At 69.7% G+C, this 25,835-nt stretch overlaps 1 protein-coding gene across 1 annotated transcript; it reads left to right on the top strand.

The window, feature by feature from the left end:
* EPPK1 (epiplakin 1) lies at positions 1-25,835 on the top strand. Its single transcript, XM_086337594.1, has 2 exons — positions 1-136; positions 4,422-25,835. The coding sequence occupies exon 2, from the start codon at positions 4,456-4,458 to the stop codon at positions 25,639-25,641; it is 21,186 nt and encodes a 7,061-aa protein (XP_086193720.1). The 5' UTR covers positions 1-136; positions 4,422-4,455; the 3' UTR covers positions 25,642-25,835.

Below are 25,835 nucleotides of genomic sequence, written 5' to 3'. Positions count from 1 at the left end.
GCCCCCCGCCACCCCCAGACCAGGGCGGGGCAGCCGGGGGCGGGGCCTGCGTGGGTTTAAAGCGGGAGGCGCCCGGCGCGGGCACCGCGGCGAGCTGAGGGACTGCGAGCGGAACGCTGTGGCGCCGTCCGGGCAGGTGGGCCTACACTCACACGCCTTGGGGGGCTCTCGCCCCGGCCTGTAGGGGCTGGGGTAGGGGCGCGATGCGCCTGGAGGTGGCCAAGAGGTCAGGATCCGGGAGAGCGGAGCGCTGAGGCCCGGCTCCCTCCCAACTAGCCCTGGTGGGCGGGGAGCTAGGCGGGGAGCTGGGCGGGGTGGGGGGTGGTAGGGTCCCGCCGGTCGGCCCCCCGCTCCCCGCCCCTGCGCTCGGGGCGCAGGTGAGCAGGCTGAGGTTTCCGGCATGGGTGTGGGAGACTTGGCCCGCCGGGCAGGGGTCTCGCCTGTCCCGCGGTTTCCGGGCCGGACTGGTGCGCGCCTGGGTGGGGCCCTGCAGGTCCGGTTCCTCCTGCCCGGCCCCTGCCTTGCAGGGCGGGGGGCGTTTGCCGCTGGAGCCAGTCAGTCCGAGGGCCCAGGGCGCTCTGCAGTCCGGTGGACAAACTGACAGGGTGGACGGGCTTCTGGCCCGGTGCTGGGTGAGGGAAGCCAGCACTTACCCTTGGAGGGAGCTCCTTGCCATTGGGGAGAGTGGGCACAGGGACCCCTGCGTGGGGCCAGCCCCAGGCCCTCAGGAGGCAGGGGTGGGGGGTGTGCCTCGCCTCCCTTCCAGGCTTCTGTCTGGCCACTGATTTCTGCTCCCTGCACCCAGTGCACGTGGGCGGGCTCTGCTGCCTGTGCAGGCCAAAGACCAAGGTCACTGCCTCCCTGTGCCAGCCCAGGGCACCTGGCCATTTGGTTCTCTTATCAGGTTCTGGAGAAGGAAAAGGCAACCCACTCCAGTATTCTTGCCTGGAGAATCCCCTGGACAGAGGAGCCTGGTGGGCTACAGTCCACAGGGTCGCAAAAGAGTCAGACATGACTGAACAACTAAACCTTCCCAGGTTCAGGAGGACAGCCAGCGAGCCTGTCTGCGACCCCAGCCCAGACTGGTGTGCTGCCCTAGGGGGCCGGCACCACCCTCAGGGACGTGGCCCCACCCTCCTCAGGAATTGTCCTCTCACTTCTTGTCCCCTGGGGCCCCCTGAAAGGGGCCTGCCCAGGAAGCCCCAGAAGGGGTCCTTCTCTCAGATTCCCGCTCCAGTGCTGGGACACTATCAACCCCTCCCCCAGCTGCAAGACCACCCATGCCTTCTGCCACCACTTCTCTGGTGGCCACCGCCCCAGGACACCTGAGACTGGTCTGCCTGAGGCCCCGGACACCCCTCACGCACCCAGATCTGTCTCTCTTGAGCTCTGGACCCCTCTGTCCAGCTGCTTCCCCAAGGTCCCCACTTCAGACTCCAGGCCCCCACTCCCAGGCCACTCCTCACGTCCTGCATGATCAGGGACCTGGGGGCTCGAACCAGCCCCAAGGTCATTGATGGCCAAGCAGGCCTCGGCCCAGCTGCAGTTAACCCAGCTGCCTGACTGGCCCCGTGGCCAGCAGGCCGCAGCCCCCTCCCTCCCAGAGCCGCCCCTGTGCTCTGAGGTCCCCTTGCTCCTCTGGGCCTCCTTTCTGGGTGCTGATGCTCCCCCAACAGCACTGCCCGCAGGGCCCACCCGGCTGCCCCTGACCCCATGGCCCAGAAACCCTCCCCCGTTTGCGGGTGGTGAGGTGCCCCCTTCTCTCCCACCCTGGTCCCTGCCAGACGGCAGCTGACAGGCACGGCTCTGGCCGCCTGTAGCCCTGTTTCCTGGGCCCCTCTGGCTAGCGCACACTGTCTGAAGCCAGCCCCGGGGCGAGGCACACGGTACGGGAGGAGCGGGCAGGACCCTGGGCAGGCGGGCAGCAGGGCTCCCGGCAGCATGACAGGCTCAGGGATCAGCTTCAGGGGGCTCCTGGGGCGGGAGGCGAGGAGGCCGGGGGCAGGGGGACAGGCTGGCCCTCGGTGCTGGGAAAGAGATGAGGGCACTGTCGTCACACCATGTCCTTGAACCCCGCTGCCCAGGCGCCATACTCCTCGTCCTGGGAAGCCGTGTAGGAGATGGAGGACCGATCCCGGCCTGAGACCGATCCTGAGGCTGATCCCTGAGCCTGTCATGCTGCTGCTGCGGGTTGGGCCAGGGGCATGGGGCACACGGTCTTCTCTCGCTGACCCATTCCTGCTCCCTTTGCCCACCCTCACCCTTGTCCCTGAGTCTCCCTCTCTGGCCATGGCCTTTGCTGCCAGATGGGCCAGGAGGAGCCCCCTGCAGCACTGGGGCCCAGCACTGCCTTACAGCCCCTCCTCCTGTGGTGAGGTCCACTCCCCTGCTGGGGGGGTCCCCCTTCTTGCACATCGCTGGTTCCTGGACCTGTGTGGCACCCGGCCTGTGAGCTGGGGCGGCTCGGAGCCTTCGGAGCCCCTCACCACAGAGCCCCCTCAGCTGGCCCTGCCTGTGGAGACCCGGGGTTCTCCCAGTCACTCGAAGCCCTTAATAACCTTTCCTAAAGCCTGGATCTTAACCACTCTCCTCTGCCTGCACCGGAGGCCTTTGTCCCGTCTTCTCGAAGGCCTGATACTGCGCCCTGAGCACCCGCCCTCCGTGGCCTGCTTGCCTCAGGAGAGCTGGACCTCGGCGGTGCTTCTTGGACACTAGCCAGTGGCAGCGGCTGAGGGAGCAAGGATCCAGGCCAGGCCTCCGTGTCTGCCTGGGCCTGGCACAAACTCAGACTCAGGGCAGCAGACCAGCTGCTGTGCCGCTGGGGGCTGGGCCCAGCATCTAGGCAGGGAAGGAGGGGACAGGATTTTGCCCTGGGGTGGGCCCAGCTGTGGGGCACAAGGGGCTGAGCAGAGCTTAGGGTGCAAGCTCTGCAGGGCTGGGGCGGGGGAGCTGCTCCTAGGCAGTGGCGCTGGGGTACCGCAGAGCTTGAGGCTCCTTGTGAGTCCACTGGGCACAGTGTTCAGGAGGTGCTGGACGGGCTGGGCTCTAGCTGTGGTCAGGGTGAATGGGGAAATGTCACCAGGGAGGAGGGGCCCCACGCCTGGTGACCCAGAGGTCGGGTAGGTCGAATCTGAAATGCATCTGTCTGGTGTGGTGGCTGGAGCCGAGGTCACCTGAGCGAGCTCACCTGCAGAGTGGGCCAGGGTGTGAGGGGCTTTGGGCAGCTGGTCAGGAGGTGAGGATGGGTGTAACCAGGCCCAGGACTGAGGGTGTGGTTCTTTGGAACGTAGGTGTGGACTGGCCCCCGGGCGGCTGGGCGGCTTCAAACCACAGATTACTCTCCCACAGTCAGGGTGCCAGGGTCTGGGATTCGCGCGTCAGCGCTTGCTGTTTCTGGGGCCTGAAGCTGCGTGGCCCATCTGCCTCCCTCACGGGGCATCCTCCCCACATCTGTCTCCCGTGAGGACACTGTCGTGTTGGGATTAAGGCCTCCCTGCAGTGTAACTGTGCCCTAACCTATAACACCATCACATCTACAAAGATCCCGTTTCCAAATAAGGTCACAGTCACGGGTGCTGGGGATTAGGTCTTGGTTAGGTCTTGGACGTGCCTGCTGGGGAGAGGTAACCCGCCAGGGGGTGGAGGAGGGAGGTGTGTGGTTGTGGTGGGGCAGAAGGGTTGGCACTGGTCACTGACGCTCTGGGGGCCGGGCCCACAGCTGTCGGCCGAGGGGGATGGCTGTGGGGGTGCAGGGCGCCAAGCAGCGGACCAGGGACCAACAGGGCCGGGAGACCCGAGCCTGGCCCCACCCATGGCACCAGCACCCCGGCGTGAGCTCTGGGTCCTCCTGGGCTGCTGAGGCAAGGCATGGGCACAGAGCAGCTGTGGGCCAGGGGACGCTGGCAGGCTGAGGCGGGAGACCAGGGCAGATCAGAGGATGGGGATCTGGCTGGGAAGCCCAGTGGTGAGCCAGGAGGGAGCAGAGGCCCAAGCAGCAGGGGGTCGATGTGGGGAGGCTGTGGAGGGGTTGCCAGGCAGGGAGGTGGTAAGAGCACAGGCAGTGGAGCCTGCTTAAGGGGCGGTAGGGCGGGGGCGGGCCCTGGAGGAGACGGGAGGAGTCTGGAGGCCGAGGGGGAGGCCAAGCCACTATACCGGACCCCCGGGGGAGCGGAATGAGGGTGTGGCCAGAGGGTGGCCTGTAGGACAAGGTGGAGCCCGCGACACCCCCAGGCTACGCTGGGGTCCTAGTGCTCCTGTAGCCCCTCCTGGGACCCCAGGGCGAGAGGAAGGGGTGAAACTGGAGGCTGCCCTACCTCCCTCAGAAGGGCTGGTGGCACCGGACGTAGGTCTAGGGTGCGGGGTGGACCTCCCACCTGCCTGGGCCATCCCAGGGCCCCTAATGGAGGCTCTCCACCCTGCAGGGAGCAGAAGTGGGTCCTCGCTGAGTTCTGCACGATGAATGGCCACGCCTCTCCTCTCGACCTCCTAGTCACCGGTGGCACCGGGCCGACTGCTGTCTCCAAGACCATGAAGGCCGCGCTGGGAGCTGGTGCCCCATCTGCACCCCAGGCCAGGAGCATCGCTGGGGTGTGGGTGGAGGCCTCGGGCCGGGCCCAGGGTCTCTATGCTGCCATGAAGCAGGGTCTCCTGCCCTCTGGGCTTGGGCTGGCTCTGCTGGAGGCCCAGGCAGCCACAGGGGGCCTGGTGGACCCCACGCAGGGCCAGCTGCTCCCTGTGTCTGAGGCCCTGCAGCAGGGCCTAGTGGGCCTGGAGCTCAAGGAGAAGCTGCTGGCTGCTGAGCGTGCAGCCACTGGGTACCCTGATCCCTATGGGGGCCAGAAGCTGGCCCTCTTCCAGGCCATCGGGAAGGAGGTGGTAGACAGGGCGCTGGGGTGGAATTGGCTGGAGGCCCAGCTGGCCACTGGGGGCCTGGTGGACCCCATCCGTGGGGTGCGTGTGGCCCCTGAGCTGGCCTGCCAGCAGGGTCTCCTGGACCAGGAGACATGGCATGGGCTGTCGGAACTGGGGCCCGGCTCAAGCGCCCCGGGCTTCCTGGACCCTAACACACTGGAGCAGCTGCCCTACCAGGAGTTGCTGGGCAGGTGTGTGCAGGCGCCCGGCACGGGGCTGGCCCTGCTGCCCCTCAGGATCACGTTCCATACCCTGGGTGGGGCTGTGAGCTTGGCTGAGCTGCTGGAGGTGGGGGTCTTGGACGAGGAGACGGCCCGAGGCCTGCGGGAGGGCCGGCTGGTGGTGCCAGATGTGGGTGCACGTGCCGAGGTGCGGCGTTACCTGCAGGGCACCGGCAGTGTGGCTGGGGTCGTCCTGCTGCCCGCAGGGCACAAGAAGAGCTTCTTCCAGGCCGCGGCCGAGCATCTGCTTCCCACAGGTGCCATGCTTCTGCTCCTGGAGGCTCAGGCTGCCACCTGCACCCTGGTGGACCCAGCCACTGGCCGGCAGCTGCGGGTGGACGAGGCGGTTCGGGCAGGCCTGGTCGGCCCGGAGCTGCACAGGCAGCTCCAGGTGGCAGAGCAGGCAGTGACGGGCTACCATGACCCCTTCAGCGGCGCCCGAGTTCCCCTTTTCCAGGCCATGAAGAAGGAGTTGGTGGACCGGCCTCTGGCACTCAGGCTCCTGGATGCCCAGCTGGCCACAGGCGGGCTAGTGTGTCCTGCCCGCCGGCTCCGGCTGCCCGTAGAGGCTGCCCTGCGCCTCGGCTGCCTGGACAAAGAGACTCAGGAGCACCTCTCGAGGGCTGCCAGCTTCTTGGATCCCGGCACGCACGAGAGCCTCAGCTATGGGCAGCTGCTGGCCCGCTGCATCACTGACCTGGAGACGGGGCTGGCGTTCCTGCCCATCTCAGTGGGGAGCCCTGGGGAGGAGCCCCGGGGACCCCCGTTCATCGAGCACAGCACCCGGCAGGTCTTGAGTGCTGCTACGGCCACTGTCTCTGTGGGCAGGTTCCAGGGCCGGCCTGTGTCGCTCTGGGAGCTGCTCTTCTCCAAGGCAGTCCCCATGGAGCAGAGGGTGACACTGACCCAGCAGCACAGGGACGGGGCCCTCTCAGTGGAGGAGCTGGCGGCTGTGCTGAGGGCCACCCATGAGCAGGCTGCAGCCACCGCCAGAACCACCTTTGCTGGGCTCAGGGTCCCTGTGACTCCGGGAGAGCTGCTGAGAGCGGAGATCATCGGCCAGGATGTTTATGAACAGCTAGAACGTGGCCAGACCACAGCCCAGGACGTGGCCAACCTGGACTCGGTGCAGAGGTACTTGCAAGGCACTGGCTGCATCGCTGGCTTGCTGCTGCCTGGGTCCCAGGAGCCTCTCAGCATCCACGAGGCTTACAGGAAGGGGCTACTCAGGCCGGGCACGGCGCTCATCCTCCTGGAGGCGCAGGCAGCCACTGGCTTCATCATTGATCCCAAAGAGAATAGGAGATACTCGGTGGAGGAGGCGCTGAGGGCTGGCATCATCGGGCCCGAGGTGTTTGCCAAGCTGCTGTCGGCTGAGCGTGCAGTCACCGGCTACACCGACCCCTACACCGGGCAGCAGATCTCCCTCTTCCAGGCCATGAAGAAGGACCTCATCGTGCGCGAGCACGGCATCCGCCTGCTGGAGGCCCAGATCGCCACGGGCGGCATCATTGACCCCGTGCACAGCCACCGCGTACCCGTGGACGTGGCCTACCAGCGCGGCTACTTCGACGAGGCGCTGAACCTGATCTTGGCCGACCCCAGTGACGACACCAAGGGCTTCTTCGACCCCAACACGCATGAGAACCTCACGTATATGCAGCTGCTGGAGCGCTGTGTGCGTGACCCCAACACGGGGCTCTATCTGCTGCCACTTACAAGTGCGCGGACCCTGCTGGCAGATGAGGCCACCCGGCAGGCCTTCCGGAGCCTGCTGCTGTCGGTGCAGCACGGGCGGTTCCGGGGACAGAGAGTGTCCGCGTGGGAGTTGGTCAACTCAGAGTATGTCAGCGAGGCACGCCGGCGGTGGCTGCTACAGAGCTTCCGGCGGCACCAGGTGTCCCTGGAGGAGGTCTCAAAGCTGCTGGAGAGGGAGGTGGAAAGCCGGGCAGACGTCGCCCTCCCCATGCTGCGGGGCCGGGTGACTGCTTGCCAGCTCCGGGAGGCTGGCGTCATAGACCAGGAGGTCCTGGACTGCGTGCTGGCGGGAACGCTCAGCGCTGAGGCCCTGCTCTGCACGGAGAGCATCCGCAGGTTCCTGTGCGGCTCGGGCGCTGTGGGTGGCGTGCTCCTGCAGCCCTCCACCCGGCGGCTCAGCCTCTACCAGGCCATGAAGCACAAGCTGCTGGGGCCAGGAGTGGCCCTGGCCCTGCTGGAGGCCCAGGCAGCCACGGGGACCATGACCGACCCCCACAGTCTGGAGACCATGTCCTTGGATGAGGCTGTGTGCAGGGGGCTTGTGGGGCCAGAGCTCTACAGCAGGCTGACCTGGGCTGAGTGTGCTGTCAAGGGCTTCCCAGACCCTTTCTCTGGAAAGCTGCTGTCCCTGTTCCAGGCCATGAAGAAGGGCCTTGTCCCCATGGAGCAGGCCATCCGCCTCTTGGAGGCCCAGGTGGCCACGGGCGGGGTCATCGACCCCACCGGGCATCACCACCTCCCCATGCTCGTGGCCTTGCAGCGTGGCTACATCGACCAGGAGATGGTGTTGGCCTTGTCTGACTCAAAGACCTTCCCCACACCTGACGGCCAGGGACACACCAGCTATGCCCAGCTTCTGGAGCAGTGTGTAAAAGACGAGGCCTCTGGCCTTCACTTCTTGCCCCTGCCAGAAAGTGCCCCTGTTGTCCCCACAGATGAGCAGGTGCAGGAGACCCTGAAGGCCACGCAGGGGGCTGAGGATGGCACGTCTCTCTGGGAGCTGCTGGAGTCCTGCCACTTCACTGAGGAGCAGCGGAGGGGCTTCCTGGAGGACTTCAGGGAGGGGAGGACCACGACACAGCAGCTGCAGGCGGCTGTGCGGAGGCAGGTGCAGGAGGCGGAGCTCCTGGCAGGGGCCTGCGTCATGCTGCCCGGCCCCTGCGGTGGGGTGCCCGCCGTCTGGCTGCTGGACGCTGGAGTCATCACCCGGGAGACCCTGGAGGCACTGGCACGGGGCATGCAATCACCTGCCAAGGTCGCTGAGCAGCCAACGGTGCGGGCCTGCCTATGGGGCACGGGCTGTGTGGCTGGGGTGCTGCTGCAGCCCTCAGGGGCCAAAGTGAGCATCGCCCAGGCTGTGAGGGATGGCCTCCTGCCTGCTGGCCTGGGGCAGAGACTACTGGAGGCCCAGGTGGCGTCTGGCTCTCTTGTGGATCCTTTGACCAACCAGAGACTGTCGGTGGAGGAGGCAGTCAAGGCTGGCCTGGTGGCTGGGGCTCTGAGTGAGCGGCTCCAGCTGGTTGAGAAGGCAGTGGCTGGGTACACGGACCCCTGCTCGGGAGGCTCCCTCTCACTGTGGCAGGCAGTGGAAAAGGGGCTCGTGCCTTGGAGCGAGGGCCTCCCGCTCCTGCAGGCGCAGCTGGCCACAGGGGGTGTGGTGGACCCTGTCCACAGGGTGCACCTGCCCCAGGCGGCAGCCTGCAGGCTCGGCCTCCTGGATGAGCAGACAAGCAGGATGCTAACCTCAATGGATGAGGACAGCAAATTCTTCTTCGACCCTGGCACACAGGACAAGGTGACCTACGGACAGCTCAAGGAGCGCTGTGTCCTGGACGCTGACACTGGCTTGTGGCTGCTGCCACTCTCCCAGGACATGGTGCTAGAGGTGGATGACCACACAGCAGTGGCCCTGAGGGCCATGAAGGTGCCAGTTGGGGCAGGGAGGTTCAGAGGGCTCAACATCTCACTCTGGGACCTGCTGCATTCAGAGTATGTAGGGCTCCGCAAGCGGCGGGAGCTGGCAGCACTCTGCCAGTCTGGGAGGGCCACGGCCCTGCGGCAGGTGGTCACTGCAGTCACCACCCTGGTTGAGGCTTCAGAAAGGCAGCCCTCACAGGCCACTTTCAGGGGTCTCCGGAAGCAGCTGTCAGCCAACGACCTGTTCAGGTCCCAGCTGATAGACAGGAAGACGCTGGATGAGCTGAGTCAAGGGAAGAAGACCGTGCAGGAGGTGGCGGAGATGGACCATGTGCGGCGGTACTTGGAAGGGGGCAGCTTCATCGCTGGGGTCCTCATCCAGGACACCAGGGAGAAGATGAGCATCTCAGAAGCTCTGAGAAGAAACGTCCTGCGGCCGGGCACGGCCCTGGTGCTGCTGGAGGCACAGGCGGCCACTGGCTTCCTTATTGACCCTGTGGAGAACCGGAAGCTGACTGTGCAGGAGGCATTTGCGGCAGGGATGTTTGGCAGGGAAACCTACCAGAAGCTGCTGTCGGCTGAGCGTGCGGTCACCGGCTACACCGACCCCTATACCGGGGAACAGATCTCCCTCTTCCAGGCCATGAAGAAGGACCTCATAGTGCGCGAGCACGGCATCCGCCTGCTGGAGGCCCAGATCGCCACGGGCGGCATCATCGATCCCGTGCACAGCCACCGCGTGCCCGTGGACGTGGCCTACCAGCGTGGCTACTTCGACGAGGAGATGAACCGCGTGCTGGAGGACCCCAGCGATGACACCAAGGGCTTCTTCGACCCCAACACGCACGAGAACCTCACGTACATGCAGCTGCTGGAGCGCTGCGTGGAGGACCCCGAGACAGGGCTCTACATGCTGCAAGTCGTAAAGAAAGGAGAAACCTACGTGTACATCGATGAAGCCACAAGGCAAGCCCTGCGGTCAAAAACTACCAAAATGCACGTGGGCATGTTTGCCCAGCAGGTGGTCTCCTTCTGGGACCTGCTGTCCTCACCGTACTTCACAGAGGAAAGGAAGAAAGAGCTTGTCCAGGGGTACAAAGCCAGGGATGTCAGCTTAGAGCAGCTGCTGAAGGTCATCACCACAACGGTCGAAGAAACAGAACAGCGAAACAAGGGCATCAGGCTGGCAGCCATTGGAGGAGAGGTGACAGCTGCAGAGCTGTTCAACTCAGGAATCATTGATAAGAAGACACTGGATGCGCTACACGAGGGAACCGGGGGACAGGACCTCTGCCGCCTGCCGCACGTAAAGGTCTACTTGGAAGGCAGCGGCTGCATTGCAGGGCTAACCACGCCCTCCACCCATGAGGTGCTGAGCTTCTACGAGGCCAGCAGGGAAGGGCTCATCCCCATGGGATTTGCAGCCCAGCTGCTGGAGGCTCAGGCAGCCACAGGGTTCCTGCTGGACCCCCACAGCCACAAGAGGCTCTCCGTGGATGAGGCTGTGGCCGCTGGCCTGGTGGGTGAGGAACTGCAGGAGAGACTCCTAAATGCTGAGAAGGCCACCAGGGGATACACAGACCCGGACACAGGACACACCATGTCCTTGTTCCAGGCAATGCAGAGGAAGCTGGTGAAACGGGAGTTGGCACTCAGACTGCTCGAGGTGCAGATGGCCACGGGGGGCATCGTGGACCCCCAGCACCACCACCGGCTTCCACTGGATGCTGCCTACAGACGCGGATGTCTGGACCAGGACACATACCCACTGGTGGCAGAGCAGAAGTGCATGAATAAACGGTTTGTGGATCCCAACACTCAGGAGAAGGTGACTTACCAGGAACTGCAGGAGAGGAGCCGCCGAGATGAGAAGACGGGCTGGGCTCTGTTCCCAGTGCTCGAGCATGAACTGGAATCACAGTTCATCGATGAGGACACCAGACGAGCGCTTGAGGCTGAGCGGGTAGACGTCAGAGTGGGGCGGTTTAAAGGACAGAGGCCGTCAGTCTGGGAATTGCTGAACTCTGAATACGTGACGGAGAACAAAAAACTGGAGTTAGTACGAAAATACAAGACAGACACAGCACATGCATTAGAAAAGGTGGTAAAAGTGATCTTTGAGATAATCAGTGAAAAGGAAAAGAACACTAAACGGCTATGGTTCAGAGGAATCAGGAAACAGATCACAGCCTCTGAACTGCAGACTTCATCCATCATCACGAAGGAGACGCTACAGGCCCTGGAGTCGGGGCAGGCCTCTGTAGATGCCATCACAAAGACTGAGGCAGTGAGGCGCTACCTAGAGGGCACCGGATGCATCGCGGGCGTGCTGGTCCCCGCCAAGGACGAGCCCGGGCGCCAGGAGAAGATGAGCATCTACCAGGCCATGTGGAAGGGCGTCCTGCGGCCGGGCACGGCCCTGGTGCTGCTGGAGGCGCAGGCGGCCACGGGCTTCGTCATCGACCCCGTGCGCAACCAGAAGCTGTCCGTGGAGGAGGCGGTGGCCGCGGGCGTGGTGGGCGGCGAGCTCCAGGAGAAGCTGCTGTCGGCCGAGCGCGCGGTCACCGGCTACACCGACCCCTACACCGGGCAGCAGATCTCCCTCTTCCAGGCCATGAAGAAGGACCTCATCGTGCGCGAGCACGGCATCCGCCTGCTGGAGGCCCAGATCGCCACGGGCGGCGTCATCGACCCCGTGCACAGCCACCGCGTGCCCGTGGACGTGGCCTACCAGCGCGGCTACTTCGACGAGGAGATGAACCGCGTGCTGGAGGACCCCAGCGACGACACCAAGGGCTTCTTCGACCCCAACACCCACGAGAACCTCACGTACGTGCAGCTGCTGCGGCGCTGCGTGCGCGACCCCGACACGGGGCTCTACATGCTGCAGCTGGCCGGCCGGGGCTCCGCCCTCCACCAGCTGGGCGAGGAGCTGCGCGCCGCCCTGCGCGACACCCGCGTGACGCTGGGCGCCGGCCCCCCGCGGGGCCAGCGCGTCTCCGTGTGGGAGCTCCTCTTCTACCGCGAGGTGTCCGAGAGTCAGCGGCAGGACCTGCTGCGCCGGTACCGGGCGGGCTCGCTGACCGCGCAGGAGGTGGGCGCCGCCCTCGTCTCGCTGCTGGCCGAGGCCGAGGCCGAGGCCGCGCGCCCCGGCGCCCCGGACCCTCGGGGGGCGCTGCGTGCCGCCACCATGGAGGTCCGGGTGGGCCGCCTGCGGGGGCCCGCGGTGCCCGTGTGGGACGTGCTGGCCTCCGGCTACGTGAGCGCCGCCACGCGGGAGCAGCTGCTGGCCGAGTTCGGGGCGGGGACGCTGGGCCTGCCCGCCCTGACCCGCAGGCTGACCACCATCATCGAGGAGGCTGAGGCGGCCCCCTCCCAAGGGGGCGGAGCCTCCGGGCAGCGGGAGCCCGGGCCCCAGGGGCCGGGCGAGGGGGCCGACGCGGGACCCTCCTCCGCCCAGGACGCCGAGGACGCCGCCAGGGCCCTGCAGGAGCAGGCCCTGCGCGCCGCCACCATGGAGGTGCGCGTCGGGCGGTTCCAGGGCCGGCGCGTCTCCGTGTGGGAGGTCCTCTTCTCCTCCTACCTGAGCCAGGCCCGGCGGGACGAGCTGCTGGCCCAGCACGCGGCCGGCGCCCTGGCCCTGCCCGCCCTGGTCGCCGTCCTCACCCAGCTCATCGAGGAGACGGAGGAGCGGCTGAGCAAGGTGTCCTTCCGGGGCCTGAGGCGCCAGGTGTCGGCCTCCGAGCTGCACACGTCCGGGATCCTGGGCCCCGAGACCCTGCGGGACCTGGCCCAGGGCACCAAGACCCTGCAGGAGGTGACGGAGATGGACTCGGTGAAGCGCTACCTGGAGGGCACCAGCTGCATCGCGGGCGTGCTGGTCCCCGCCAAGGACGAGCCCGGGCGCCAGGAGAAGATGAGCATCTACCAGGCCATGTGGAAGGGCGTCCTGCGGCCGGGCACGGCCCTGGTGCTGCTGGAGGCGCAGGCGGCCACGGGCTTCGTCATCGACCCCGTGCGCAACCAGAAGCTGTCCGTGGAGGAGGCGGTGGCCGCGGGCGTGGTGGGCGGCGAGCTCCAGGAGAAGCTGCTGTCGGCCGAGCGCGCGGTCACCGGCTACACCGACCCCTACACCGGGCAGCAGATCTCCCTCTTCCAGGCCATGAAGAAGGACCTCATCGTGCGCGAGCACGGCATCCGCCTGCTGGAGGCCCAGATCGCCACGGGCGGCGTCATCGACCCCGTGCACAGCCACCGCGTGCCCGTGGACGTGGCCTACCAGCGCGGCTACTTCGACGAGGAGATGAACCGCGTGCTGGAGGACCCCAGCGACGACACCAAGGGCTTCTTCGACCCCAACACCCACGAGAACCTCACGTACGTGCAGCTGCTGCGGCGCTGCGTGCGCGACCCCGACACGGGGCTCTACATGCTGCAGCTGGCCGGCCGGGGCTCCGCCCTCCACCAGCTGGGCGAGGAGCTGCGCGCCGCCCTGCGCGACACCCGCGTGACGCTGGGCGCCGGCCCCCCGCGGGGCCAGCGCGTCTCCGTGTGGGAGCTCCTCTTCTACCGCGAGGTGTCCGAGAGTCAGCGGCAGGACCTGCTGCGCCGGTACCGGGCGGGCTCGCTGACCGCGCAGGAGGTGGGCGCCGCCCTCGTCTCGCTGCTGGCCGAGGCCGAGGCCGAGGCCGCGCGCCCCGGCGCCCCGGACCCTCGGGGGGCGCTGCGTGCCGCCACCATGGAGGTCCGGGTGGGCCGCCTGCGGGGGCCCGCGGTGCCCGTGTGGGACGTGCTGGCCTCCGGCTACGTGAGCGCCGCCACGCGGGAGCAGCTGCTGGCCGAGTTCGGGGCGGGGACGCTGGGCCTGCCCGCCCTGACCCGCAGGCTGACCACCATCATCGAGGAGGCTGAGGCGGCCCCCTCCCAAGGGGGCGGAGCCTCCGGGCAGCGGGAGCCCGGGCCCCAGGGGCCGGGCGAGGGGGCCGACGCGGGACCCTCCTCCGCCCAGGACGCCGAGGACGCCGCCAGGGCCCTGCAGGAGCAGGCCCTGCGCGCCGCCACCATGGAGGTGCGCGTCGGGCGGTTCCAGGGCCGGCGCGTCTCCGTGTGGGAGGTCCTCTTCTCCTCCTACCTGAGCCAGGCCCGGCGGGACGAGCTGCTGGCCCAGCACGCGGCCGGCGCCCTGGCCCTGCCCGCCCTGGTCGCCGTCCTCACCCAGCTCATCGAGGAGACGGAGGAGCGGCTGAGCAAGGTGTCCTTCCGGGGCCTGAGGCGCCAGGTGTCGGCCTCCGAGCTGCACACGTCCGGGATCCTGGGCCCCGAGACCCTGCGGGACCTGGCCCAGGGCACCAAGACCCTGCAGGAGGTGACGGAGATGGACTCGGTGAAGCGCTACCTGGAGGGCACCAGCTGCATCGCGGGCGTGCTGGTCCCCGCCAAGGACGAGCCCGGGCGCCAGGAGAAGATGAGCATCTACCAGGCCATGTGGAAGGGCGTCCTGCGGCCGGGCACGGCCCTGGTGCTGCTGGAGGCGCAGGCGGCCACGGGCTTCGTCATCGACCCCGTGCGCAACCAGAAGCTGTCCGTGGAGGAGGCGGTGGCCGCGGGCGTGGTGGGCGGCGAGCTCCAGGAGAAGCTGCTGTCGGCCGAGCGCGCGGTCACCGGCTACACCGACCCCTACACCGGGCAGCAGATCTCCCTCTTCCAGGCCATGAAGAAGGACCTCATCGTGCGCGAGCACGGCATCCGCCTGCTGGAGGCCCAGATCGCCACGGGCGGCGTCATCGACCCCGTGCACAGCCACCGCGTGCCCGTGGACGTGGCCTACCAGCGCGGCTACTTCGACGAGGAGATGAACCGCGTGCTGGAGGACCCCAGCGACGACACCAAGGGCTTCTTCGACCCCAACACCCACGAGAACCTCACGTACGTGCAGCTGCTGCGGCGCTGCGTGCGCGACCCCGACACGGGGCTCTACATGCTGCAGCTGGCCGGCCGGGGCTCCGCCCTCCACCAGCTGGGCGAGGAGCTGCGCGCCGCCCTGCGCGACACCCGCGTGACGCTGGGCGCCGGCCCCCCGCGGGGCCAGCGCGTCTCCGTGTGGGAGCTCCTCTTCTACCGCGAGGTGTCCGAGAGTCAGCGGCAGGACCTGCTGCGCCGGTACCGGGCGGGCTCGCTGACCGCGCAGGAGGTGGGCGCCGCCCTCGTCTCGCTGCTGGCCGAGGCCGAGGCCGAGGCCGCGCGCCCCGGCGCCCCGGACCCTCGGGGGGCGCTGCGTGCCGCCACCATGGAGGTCCGGGTGGGCCGCCTGCGGGGGCCCGCGGTGCCCGTGTGGGACGTGCTGGCCTCCGGCTACGTGAGCGCCGCCACGCGGGAGCAGCTGCTGGCCGAGTTCGGGGCGGGGACGCTGGGCCTGCCCGCCCTGACCCGCAGGCTGACCACCATCATCGAGGAGGCTGAGGCGGCCCCCTCCCAAGGGGGCGGAGCCTCCGGGCAGCGGGAGCCCGGGCCCCAGGGGCCGGGCGAGGGGGCCGACGCGGGACCCTCCTCCGCCCAGGACGCCGAGGACGCCGCCAGGGCCCTGCAGGAGCAGGCCCTGCGCGCCGCCACCATGGAGGTGCGCGTCGGGCGGTTCCAGGGCCGGCGCGTCTCCGTGTGGGAGGTCCTCTTCTCCTCCTACCTGAGCCAGGCCCGGCGGGACGAGCTGCTGGCCCAGCACGCGGCCGGCGCCCTGGCCCTGCCCGCCCTGGTCGCCGTCCTCACCCAGCTCATCGAGGAGACGGAGGAGCGGCTGAGCAAGGTGTCCTTCCGGGGCCTGAGGCGCCAGGTGTCGGCCTCCGAGCTGCACACGTCCGGGATCCTGGGCCCCGAGACCCTGCGGGACCTGGCCCAGGGCACCAAGACCCTGCAGGAGGTGACGGAGATGGACTCGGTGAAGCGCTACCTGGAGGGCACCAGCTGCATCGCGGGCGTGCTGGTCCCCGCCAAGGACGAGCCCGGGCGCCAGGAGAAGATGAGCATCTACCAGGCCATGTGGAAGGGCGTCCTGCGGCCGGGCACGGCCCTGGTGCTGCTGGAGGCGCAGGCGGCCACGGGCTTCGTCATCGACCCCGTGCGCAACCAGAAGCTGTCCGTGGAGGAGGCGGTGGCCGCGGGCGTGGTGGGCGGCGAGCTCCAGGAGAAGCTGCTGTCGGCCGAGCGCGCGGTCACCGGCTACACCGACCCCTACACCGGGCAGCAGATCTCCCTCTTCCAGGCCATGAAGAAGGACCTCATCGTGCGCGAGCACGGCATCCGCCTGCTGGAGGCCCAGATCGCCACGGGCGGCGTCATCGACCCCGTGCACAGCCACCGCGTGCCCGTGGACGTGGCCTACCAGCGCGGCTACTTCGACGAGGAGATGAACCGCGTGCTGGAGGACCCCAGCGACGACACCAAGGGCTTCTTCGACCCCAACACCCACGAGAACCTCACGTACGTGCAGCTGCTGCGGCGCTGCGTGCGCGACCCCGACACGGGGCTCTACATGCTGCAGCTGGCCGGCCGGGGCTCCGCCCTCCACCAGCTGGGCGAGGAGCTGCGCGCCGCCCTGCGCGACACCCGCGTGACGCTGGGCGCCGGCCCCCCGCGGGGCCAGCGCGTCTCCGTGTGGGAGCTCCTCTTCTACCGCGAGGTGTCCGAGAGTCAGCGGCAGGACCTGCTGCGCCGGTACCGGGCGGGCTCGCTGACCGCGCAGGAGGTGGGCGCCGCCCTCGTCTCGCTGCTGGCCGAGGCCGAGGCCCAGGCCGCGCGCCCCGGCGCCCCGGACCCTCGGGGGGCGCTGCGTGCCGCCACCATGGAGGTCCGGGTGGGCCGCCTGCGGGGGCCCGCGGTGCCTGTGTGGGACGTGCTGGCCTCCGGCTACGTGAGCGCCGCCACGCGGGAGCAGCTGCTGGCCGAGTTCGGGGCGGGGACGCTGGGCCTGCCCGCCCTGACCCGCAGGCTGACCACCATCATCGAGGAGGCTGAGGCGGCCCCCTCCCAAGGGGGCGGAGCCTCCGGGCAGCGGGAGCCCGGGCCCCAGGGGCCGGGCGAGGGGGCCGACGCGGGACCCTCCTCCGCCCAGGACGCCGAGGACGCCGCCAGGGCCCTGCAGGAGCAGGCCCTGCGCGCCGCCACCATGGAGGTGCGCGTCGGGCGGTTCCAGGGCCGGCGCGTCTCCGTGTGGGAGGTCCTCTTCTCCTCCTACCTGAGCCAGGCCCGGCGGGACGAGCTGCTGGCCCAGCACGCGGCCGGCGCCCTGGCCCTGCCCGCCCTGGTCGCCGTCCTCACCCAGCTCATCGAGGAGACGGAGGAGCGGCTGAGCAAGGTGTCCTTCCGGGGCCTGAGGCGCCAGGTGTCGGCCTCCGAGCTGCACACGTCCGGGATCCTGGGCCCCGAGACCCTGCGGGACCTGGCCCAGGGCACCAAGACCCTGCAGGAGGTGACGGAGATGGACTCGGTGAAGCGCTACCTGGAGGGCACCAGCTGCATCGCGGGCGTGCTGGTCCCCGCCAAGGACGAGCCCGGGCGCCAGGAGAAGATGAGCATCTACCAGGCCATGTGGAAGGGCGTCCTGCGGCCGGGCACGGCCCTGGTGCTGCTGGAGGCGCAGGCGGCCACGGGCTTCGTCATCGACCCCGTGCGCAACCAGAAGCTGTCCGTGGAGGAGGCGGTGGCCGCGGGCGTGGTGGGCGGCGAGCTCCAGGAGAAGCTGCTGTCGGCCGAGCGCGCGGTCACCGGCTACACCGACCCCTACACCGGGCAGCAGATCTCCCTCTTCCAGGCCATGAAGAAGGACCTCATCGTGCGCGAGCACGGCATCCGCCTGCTGGAGGCCCAGATCGCCACGGGCGGCGTCATCGACCCCGTGCACAGCCACCGCGTGCCCGTGGACGTGGCCTACCAGCGCGGCTACTTCGACGAGGAGATGAACCGCGTGCTGGAGGACCCCAGCGACGACACCAAGGGCTTCTTCGACCCCAACACCCACGAGAACCTCACGTACGTGCAGCTGCTGCGGCGCTGCGTGCACGACCCCGACACGGGGCTCTACATGCTGCAGCTGGCCGGCCGGGGCTCCGCCCTCCACCAGCTGGGCGAGGAGCTGCGCGCCGCCCTGCGCGACACCCGCGTGACGCTGGGCGCCGGCCCCCCGCGGGGCCAGCGCGTCTCCGTGTGGGAGCTCCTCTTCTACCGCGAGGTGTCCGAGAGTCAGCGGCAGGACCTGCTGCGCCGGTACCGGGCGGGCTCGCTGACCGCGCAGGAGGTGGGCGCCGCCCTCGTCTCGCTGCTGGCCGAGGCCGAGGCCCAGGCCGCGCGCCCCGGCGCCCCGGACCCTCGGGGGGCGCTGCGTGCCGCCACCATGGAGGTCCGGGTGGGCCGCCTGCGGGGGCCCGCGGTGCCCGTGTGGGACGTGCTGGCCTCCGGCTACGTGAGCGCCGCCACGCGGGAGCAGCTGCTGGCCGAGTTCGGGGCGGGGACGCTGGGCCTGCCCGCCCTGACCCGCAGGCTGACCACCATCATCGAGGAGGCTGAGGCGGCCCCCTCCCAAGGGGGCGGAGCCTCCGGGCAGCGGGAGCCCGGGCCCCAGGGGCCGGGCGAGGGGGCCGACGCGGGACCCTCCTCCGCCCAGGACGCCGAGGACGCCGCCAGGGCCCTGCAGGAGCAGGCCCTGCGCGCCGCCACCATGGAGGTGCGCGTCGGGCGGTTCCAGGGCCGGCGCGTCTCCGTGTGGGAGGTCCTCTTCTCCTCCTACCTGAGCCAGGCCCGGCGGGACGAGCTGCTGGCCCAGCACGCGGCCGGCGCCCTGGCCCTGCCCGCCCTGGTCGCCGTCCTCACCCAGCTCATCGAGGAGACGGAGGAGCGGCTGAGCAAGGTGTCCTTCCGGGGCCTGAGGCGCCAGGTGTCGGCCTCCGAGCTGCACACGTCCGGGATCCTGGGCCCCGAGACCCTGCGGGACCTGGCCCAGGGCACCAAGACCCTGCAGGAGGTGACGGAGATGGACTCGGTGAAGCGCTACCTGGAGGGCACCAGCTGCATCGCGGGCGTGCTGGTCCCCGCCAAGGACGAGCCCGGGCGCCAGGAGAAGATGAGCATCTACCAGGCCATGTGGAAGGGCGTCCTGCGGCCGGGCACGGCCCTGGTGCTGCTGGAGGCGCAGGCGGCCACGGGCTTCGTCATCGACCCCGTGCGCAACCAGAAGCTGTCCGTGGAGGAGGCGGTGGCCGCGGGCGTGGTGGGCGGCGAGCTCCAGGAGAAGCTGCTGTCGGCCGAGCGCGCGGTCACCGGCTACACCGACCCCTACACCGGGCAGCAGATCTCCCTCTTCCAGGCCATGAAGAAGGACCTCATCGTGCGCGAGCACGGCATCCGCCTGCTGGAGGCCCAGATCGCCACGGGCGGCGTCATCGACCCCGTGCACAGCCACCGCGTGCCCGTGGACGTGGCCTACCAGCGCGGCTACTTCGACGAGGAGATGAACCGCGTGCTGGAGGACCCCAGCGACGACACCAAGGGCTTCTTCGACCCCAACACCCACGAGAACCTCACGTACGTGCAGCTGCTGCGGCGCTGCGTGCGCGACCCCGACACGGGGCTCTACATGCTGCAGCTGGCCGGCCGGGGCTCCGCCCTCCACCAGCTGGGCGAGGAGCTGCGCGCCGCCCTGCGCGACACCCGCGTGACGCTGGGCGCCGGCCCCCCGCGGGGCCAGCGCGTCTCCGTGTGGGAGCTCCTCTTCTACCGCGAGGTGTCCGAGAGTCAGCGGCAGGACCTGCTGCGCCGGTACCGGGCGGGCTCGCTGACCGCGCAGGAGGTGGGCGCCGCCCTCGTCTCGCTGCTGGCCGAGGCCGAGGCCCAGGCCGCGCGCCCCGGCGCCCCGGACCCTCGGGGGGCGCTGCGTGCCGCCACCATGGAGGTCCGGGTGGGCCGCCTGCGGGGGCCCGCGGTGCCCGTGTGGGACGTGCTGGCCTCCGGCTACGTGAGCGCCGCCACGCGGGAGCAGCTGCTGGCCGAGTTCGGGGCGGGGACGCTGGGCCTGCCCGCCCTGACCCGCAGGCTGACCACCATCATCGAGGAGGCTGAGGCGGCCCCCTCCCAAGGGGGCGGAGCCTCCGGGCAGCGGGAGCCCGGGCCCCAGGGGCCGGGCGAGGGGGCCGACGCGGGACCCTCCTCCGCCCAGGACGCCGAGGACGCCGCCAGGGCCCTGCAGGAGCAGGCCCTGCGCGCCGCCACCATGGAGGTGCGCGTCGGGCGGTTCCAGGGCCGGCGCGTCTCCGTGTGGGAGGTCCTCTTCTCCTCCTACCTGAGCCAGGCCCGGCGGGACGAGCTGCTGGCCCAGCACGCGGCCGGCGCCCTGGCCCTGCCCGCCCTGGTCGCCGTCCTCACCCAGCTCATCGAGGAGACGGAGGAGCGGCTGAGCAAGGTGTCCTTCCGGGGCCTGAGGCGCCAGGTGTCGGCCTCCGAGCTGCACACGTCCGGGATCCTGGGCCCCGAGACCCTGCGGGACCTGGCCCAGGGCACCAAGACCCTGCAGGAGGTGACGGAGATGGACTCGGTGAAGCGCTACCTGGAGGGCACCAGCTGCATCGCGGGCGTGCTGGTCCCCGCCAAGGACGAGCCCGGGCGCCAGGAGAAGATGAGCATCTACCAGGCCATGTGGAAGGGCGTCCTGCGGCCGGGCACGGCCCTGGTGCTGCTGGAGGCGCAGGCGGCCACGGGCTTCGTCATCGACCCCGTGCGCAACCAGAAGCTGTCCGTGGAGGAGGCGGTGGCCGCGGGCGTGGTGGGCGGCGAGCTCCAGGAGAAGCTGCTGTCGGCCGAGCGCGCGGTCACCGGCTACACCGACCCCTACACCGGGCAGCAGATCTCCCTCTTCCAGGCCATGAAGAAGGACCTCATCGTGCGCGAGCACGGCATCCGCCTGCTGGAGGCCCAGATCGCCACGGGCGGCGTCATCGACCCCGTGCACAGCCACCGCGTGCCCGTGGACGTGGCCTACCAGCGCGGCTACTTCGACGAGGAGATGAACCGCGTGCTGGAGGACCCCAGCGACGACACCAAGGGCTTCTTCGACCCCAACACCCACGAGAACCTCACGTACGTGCAGCTGCTGCGGCGCTGCGTGCGCGACCCCGACACGGGGCTCTACATGCTGCAGCTGGCCGGCCGGGGCTCCGCCCTCCACCAGCTGGGCGAGGAGCTGCGCGCCGCCCTGCGCGACACCCGCGTGACGCTGGGCGCCGGCCCCCCGCGGGGCCAGCGCGTCTCCGTGTGGGAGCTCCTCTTCTACCGCGAGGTGTCCGAGAGTCAGCGGCAGGACCTGCTGCGCCGGTACCGGGCGGGCTCGCTGACCGCGCAGGAGGTGGGCGCCGCCCTCGTCTCGCTGCTGGCCGAGGCCGAGGCCGAGGCCGCGCGCCCCGGCGCCCCGGACCCTCGGGGGGCGCTGCGTGCCGCCACCATGGAGGTCCGGGTGGGCCGCCTGCGGGGGCCCGCGGTGCCCGTGTGGGACGTGCTGGCCTCCGGCTACGTGAGCGCCGCCACGCGGGAGCAGCTGCTGGCCGAGTTCGGGGCGGGGACGCTGGGCCTGCCCGCCCTGACCCGCAGGCTGACCACCATCATCGAGGAGGCTGAGGCGGCCCCCTCCCAAGGGGGCGGAGCCTCCGGGCAGCGGGAGCCCGGGCCCCAGGGGCCGGGCGAGGGGGCCGACGCGGGACCCTCCTCCGCCCAGGACGCCGAGGACGCCGCCAGGGCCCTGCAGGAGCAGGCCCTGCGCGCCGCCACCATGGAGGTGCGCGTCGGGCGGTTCCAGGGCCGGCGCGTCTCCGTGTGGGAGGTCCTCTTCTCCTCCTACCTGAGCCAGGCCCGGCGGGACGAGCTGCTGGCCCAGCACGCGGCCGGCGCCCTGGCCCTGCCCGCCCTGGTCGCCGTCCTCACCCAGCTCATCGAGGAGACGGAGGAGCGGCTGAGCAAGGTGTCCTTCCGGGGCCTGAGGCGCCAGGTGTCGGCCTCCGAGCTGCACACGTCCGGGATCCTGGGCCCCGAGACCCTGCGGGACCTGGCCCAGGGCACCAAGACCCTGCAGGAGGTGACGGAGATGGACTCGGTGAAGCGCTACCTGGAGGGCACCAGCTGCATCGCGGGCGTGCTGGTCCCCGCCAAGGACGAGCCCGGGCGCCAGGAGAAGATGAGCATCTACCAGGCCATGTGGAAGGGCGTCCTGCGGCCGGGCACGGCCCTGGTGCTGCTGGAGGCGCAGGCGGCCACGGGCTTCGTCATCGACCCCGTGCGCAACCAGAAGCTGTCCGTGGAGGAGGCGGTGGCCGCGGGCGTGGTGGGCGGCGAGCTCCAGGAGAAGCTGCTGTCGGCCGAGCGCGCGGTCACCGGCTACACCGACCCCTACACCGGGCAGCAGATCTCCCTCTTCCAGGCCATGAAGAAGGACCTCATCGTGCGCGAGCACGGCATCCGCCTGCTGGAGGCCCAGATCGCCACGGGCGGCGTCATCGACCCCGTGCACAGCCACCGCGTGCCCGTGGACGTGGCCTACCAGCGCGGCTACTTCGACGAGGAGATGAACCGCGTGCTGGAGGACCCCAGCGACGACACCAAGGGCTTCTTCGACCCCAACACCCACGAGAACCTCACGTACGTGCAGCTGCTGCGGCGCTGCGTGCGCGACCCCGACACGGGGCTCTACATGCTGCAGCTGGCCGGCCGGGGCTCCGCCCTCCACCAGCTGGGCGAGGAGCTGCGCGCCGCCCTGCGCGACACCCGCGTGACGCTGGGCGCCGGCCCCCCGCGGGGCCAGCGCGTCTCCGTGTGGGAGCTCCTCTTCTACCGCGAGGTGTCCGAGAGTCAGCGGCAGGACCTGCTGCGCCGGTACCGGGCGGGCTCGCTGACCGCGCAGGAGGTGGGCGCCGCCCTCGTCTCGCTGCTGGCCGAGGCCGAGGCCCAGGCCGCGCGCCCCGGCGCCCCGGACCCTCGGGGGGCGCTGCGTGCCGCCACCATGGAGGTCCGGGTGGGCCGCCTGCGGGGGCCCGCGGTGCCCGTGTGGGACGTGCTGGCCTCCGGCTACGTGAGCGCCGCCACGCGGGAGCAGCTGCTGGCCGAGTTCGGGGCGGGGACGCTGGGCCTGCCCGCCCTGACCCGCAGGCTGACCACCATCATCGAGGAGGCTGAGGCGGCCCCCTCCCAAGGGGGCGGAGCCTCCGGGCAGCGGGAGCCCGGGCCCCAGGGGCCGGGCGAGGGGGCCGACGCGGGACCCTCCTCCGCCCAGGACGCCGAGGACGCCGCCAGGGCCCTGCAGGAGCAGGCCCTGCGCGCCGCCACCATGGAGGTGCGCGTCGGGCGGTTCCAGGGCCGGCGCGTCTCCGTGTGGGAGGTCCTCTTCTCCTCCTACCTGAGCCAGGCCCGGCGGGACGAGCTGCTGGCCCAGCACGCGGCCGGCGCCCTGGCCCTGCCCGCCCTGGTCGCCGTCCTCACCCAGCTCATCGAGGAGACGGAGGAGCGGCTGAGCAAGGTGTCCTTCCGGGGCCTGAGGCGCCAGGTGTCGGCCTCCGAGCTGCACACGTCCGGGATCCTGGGCCCCGAGACCCTGCGGGACCTGGCCCAGGGCACCAAGACCCTGCAGGAGGTGACGGAGATGGACTCGGTGAAGCGCTACCTGGAGGGCACCAGCTGCATCGCGGGCGTGCTGGTCCCCGCCAAGGACGAGCCCGGGCGCCAGGAGAAGATGAGCATCTACCAGGCCATGTGGAAGGGCGTCCTGCGGCCGGGCACGGCCCTGGTGCTGCTGGAGGCGCAGGCGGCCACGGGCTTCGTCATCGACCCCGTGCGCAACCAGAAGCTGTCCGTGGAGGAGGCGGTGGCCGCGGGCGTGGTGGGCGGCGAGCTCCAGGAGAAGCTGCTGTCGGCCGAGCGCGCGGTCACCGGCTACACCGACCCCTACACCGGGCAGCAGATCTCCCTCTTCCAGGCCATGAAGAAGGACCTCATCGTGCGCGAGCACGGCATCCGCCTGCTGGAGGCCCAGATCGCCACGGGCGGCGTCATCGACCCCGTGCACAGCCACCGCGTGCCCGTGGACGTGGCCTACCAGCGCGGCTACTTCGACGAGGAGATGAACCGCGTGCTGGAGGACCCCAGCGACGACACCAAGGGCTTCTTCGACCCCAACACCCACGAGAACCTCACGTACGTGCAGCTGCTGCGGCGCTGCGTGCGCGACCCCGACACGGGGCTCTACATGCTGCAGCTGGCCGGCCGGGGCTCCGCCCTCCACCAGCTGGGCGAGGAGCTGCGCGCCGCCCTGCGCGACACCCGCGTGACGCTGGGCGCCGGCCCCCCGCGGGGCCAGCGCGTCTCCGTGTGGGAGCTCCTCTTCTACCGCGAGGTGTCCGAGAGTCAGCGGCAGGACCTGCTGCGCCGGTACCGGGCGGGCTCGCTGACCGCGCAGGAGGTGGGCGCCGCCCTCGTCTCGCTGCTGGCCGAGGCCGAGGCCGAGGCCGCGCGCCCCGGCGCCCCGGACCCTCGGGGGGCGCTGCGTGCCGCCACCATGGAGGTCCGGGTGGGCCGCCTGCGGGGGCCCGCGGTGCCCGTGTGGGACGTGCTGGCCTCCGGCTACGTGAGCGCCGCCACGCGGGAGCAGCTGCTGGCCGAGTTCGGGGCGGGGACGCTGGGCCTGCCCGCCCTGACCCGCAGGCTGACCACCATCATCGAGGAGGCTGAGGCGGCCCCCTCCCAAGGGGGCGGAGCCTCCGGGCAGCGGGAGCCCGGGCCCCAGGGGCCGGGCGAGGGGGCCGACGCGGGACCCTCCTCCGCCCAGGACGCCGAGGACGCCGCCAGGGCCCTGCAGGAGCAGGCCCTGCGCGCCGCCACCATGGAGGTGCGCGTCGGGCGGTTCCAGGGCCGGCGCGTCTCCGTGTGGGAGGTCCTCTTCTCCTCCTACCTGAGCCAGGCCCGGCGGGACGAGCTGCTGGCCCAGCACGCGGCCGGCGCCCTGGCCCTGCCCGCCCTGGTCGCCGTCCTCACCCAGCTCATCGAGGAGACGGAGGAGCGGCTGAGCAAGGTGTCCTTCCGGGGCCTGAGGCGCCAGGTGTCGGCCTCCGAGCTGCACACGTCCGGGATCCTGGGCCCCGAGACCCTGCGGGACCTGGCCCAGGGCACCAAGACCCTGCAGGAGGTGACGGAGATGGACTCGGTGAAGCGCTACCTGGAGGGCACCAGCTGCATCGCGGGCGTGCTGGTCCCCGCCAAGGACGAGCCCGGGCGCCAGGAGAAGATGAGCATCTACCAGGCCATGTGGAAGGGCGTCCTGCGGCCGGGCACGGCCCTGGTGCTGCTGGAGGCGCAGGCGGCCACGGGCTTCGTCATCGACCCCGTGCGCAACCAGAAGCTGTCCGTGGAGGAGGCGGTGGCCGCGGGCGTGGTGGGCGGCGAGCTCCAGGAGAAGCTGCTGTCGGCCGAGCGCGCGGTCACCGGCTACACCGACCCCTACACCGGGCAGCAGATCTCCCTCTTCCAGGCCATGAAGAAGGACCTCATCGTGCGCGAGCATGGCATCCGCCTGCTGGAGGCCCAGATCGCCACGGGCGGCGTCATCGACCCCGTGCACAGCCACCGCGTGCCCGTGGACGTGGCCTACCAGCGCGGCTACTTCGACGAGGAGATGAACCGCGTGCTGGAGGACCCCAGCGACGACACCAAGGGCTTCTTCGACCCCAACACCCACGAGAACCTCACGTACGTGCAGCTGCTCCAAAGGGCTACTCGTGACCCTGAAACGGGGCTCTTATTTCTTTCTCTCACTGTATAATGATTATTCATCGTCCGGAGAAATTTTTTTTCTTCTGTTTAATTATTGATTACAATTTGTTTTTAAATTTTTCTCGTGATATCTCAATTCATTAGATTTTATTTTCATGTTAATTACGTTCCTGTGTTTCACCTTGTTTTGATTGTAATCTCTTATATTTGTCTATTTCCATTAAAGTGATAACCTTCATCGTC

Source organism: Bos grunniens, chromosome 14 (genome assembly GCF_055505025.1).
Source record: "Bos grunniens cultivar Pamir isolate PY7600 chromosome 14, Bosgru_T2T1.0, whole genome shotgun sequence".
Lineage (NCBI taxonomy): Eukaryota > Metazoa > Chordata > Mammalia > Artiodactyla > Bovidae > Bos > Bos grunniens.
Note: the sequence above shows the minus strand (reverse complement) of the source record. Positions and strands in the feature narration are given on the sequence as shown.

Bases quoted from the DNA above. Each gene is read 5' to 3' on its own strand.
- EPPK1 (XM_086337594.1), top strand. From the start codon at position 4,456: ATGAATGGCCACGCCTCTCCTCTCGACCTCCTAGTCACCGGTGGCACC.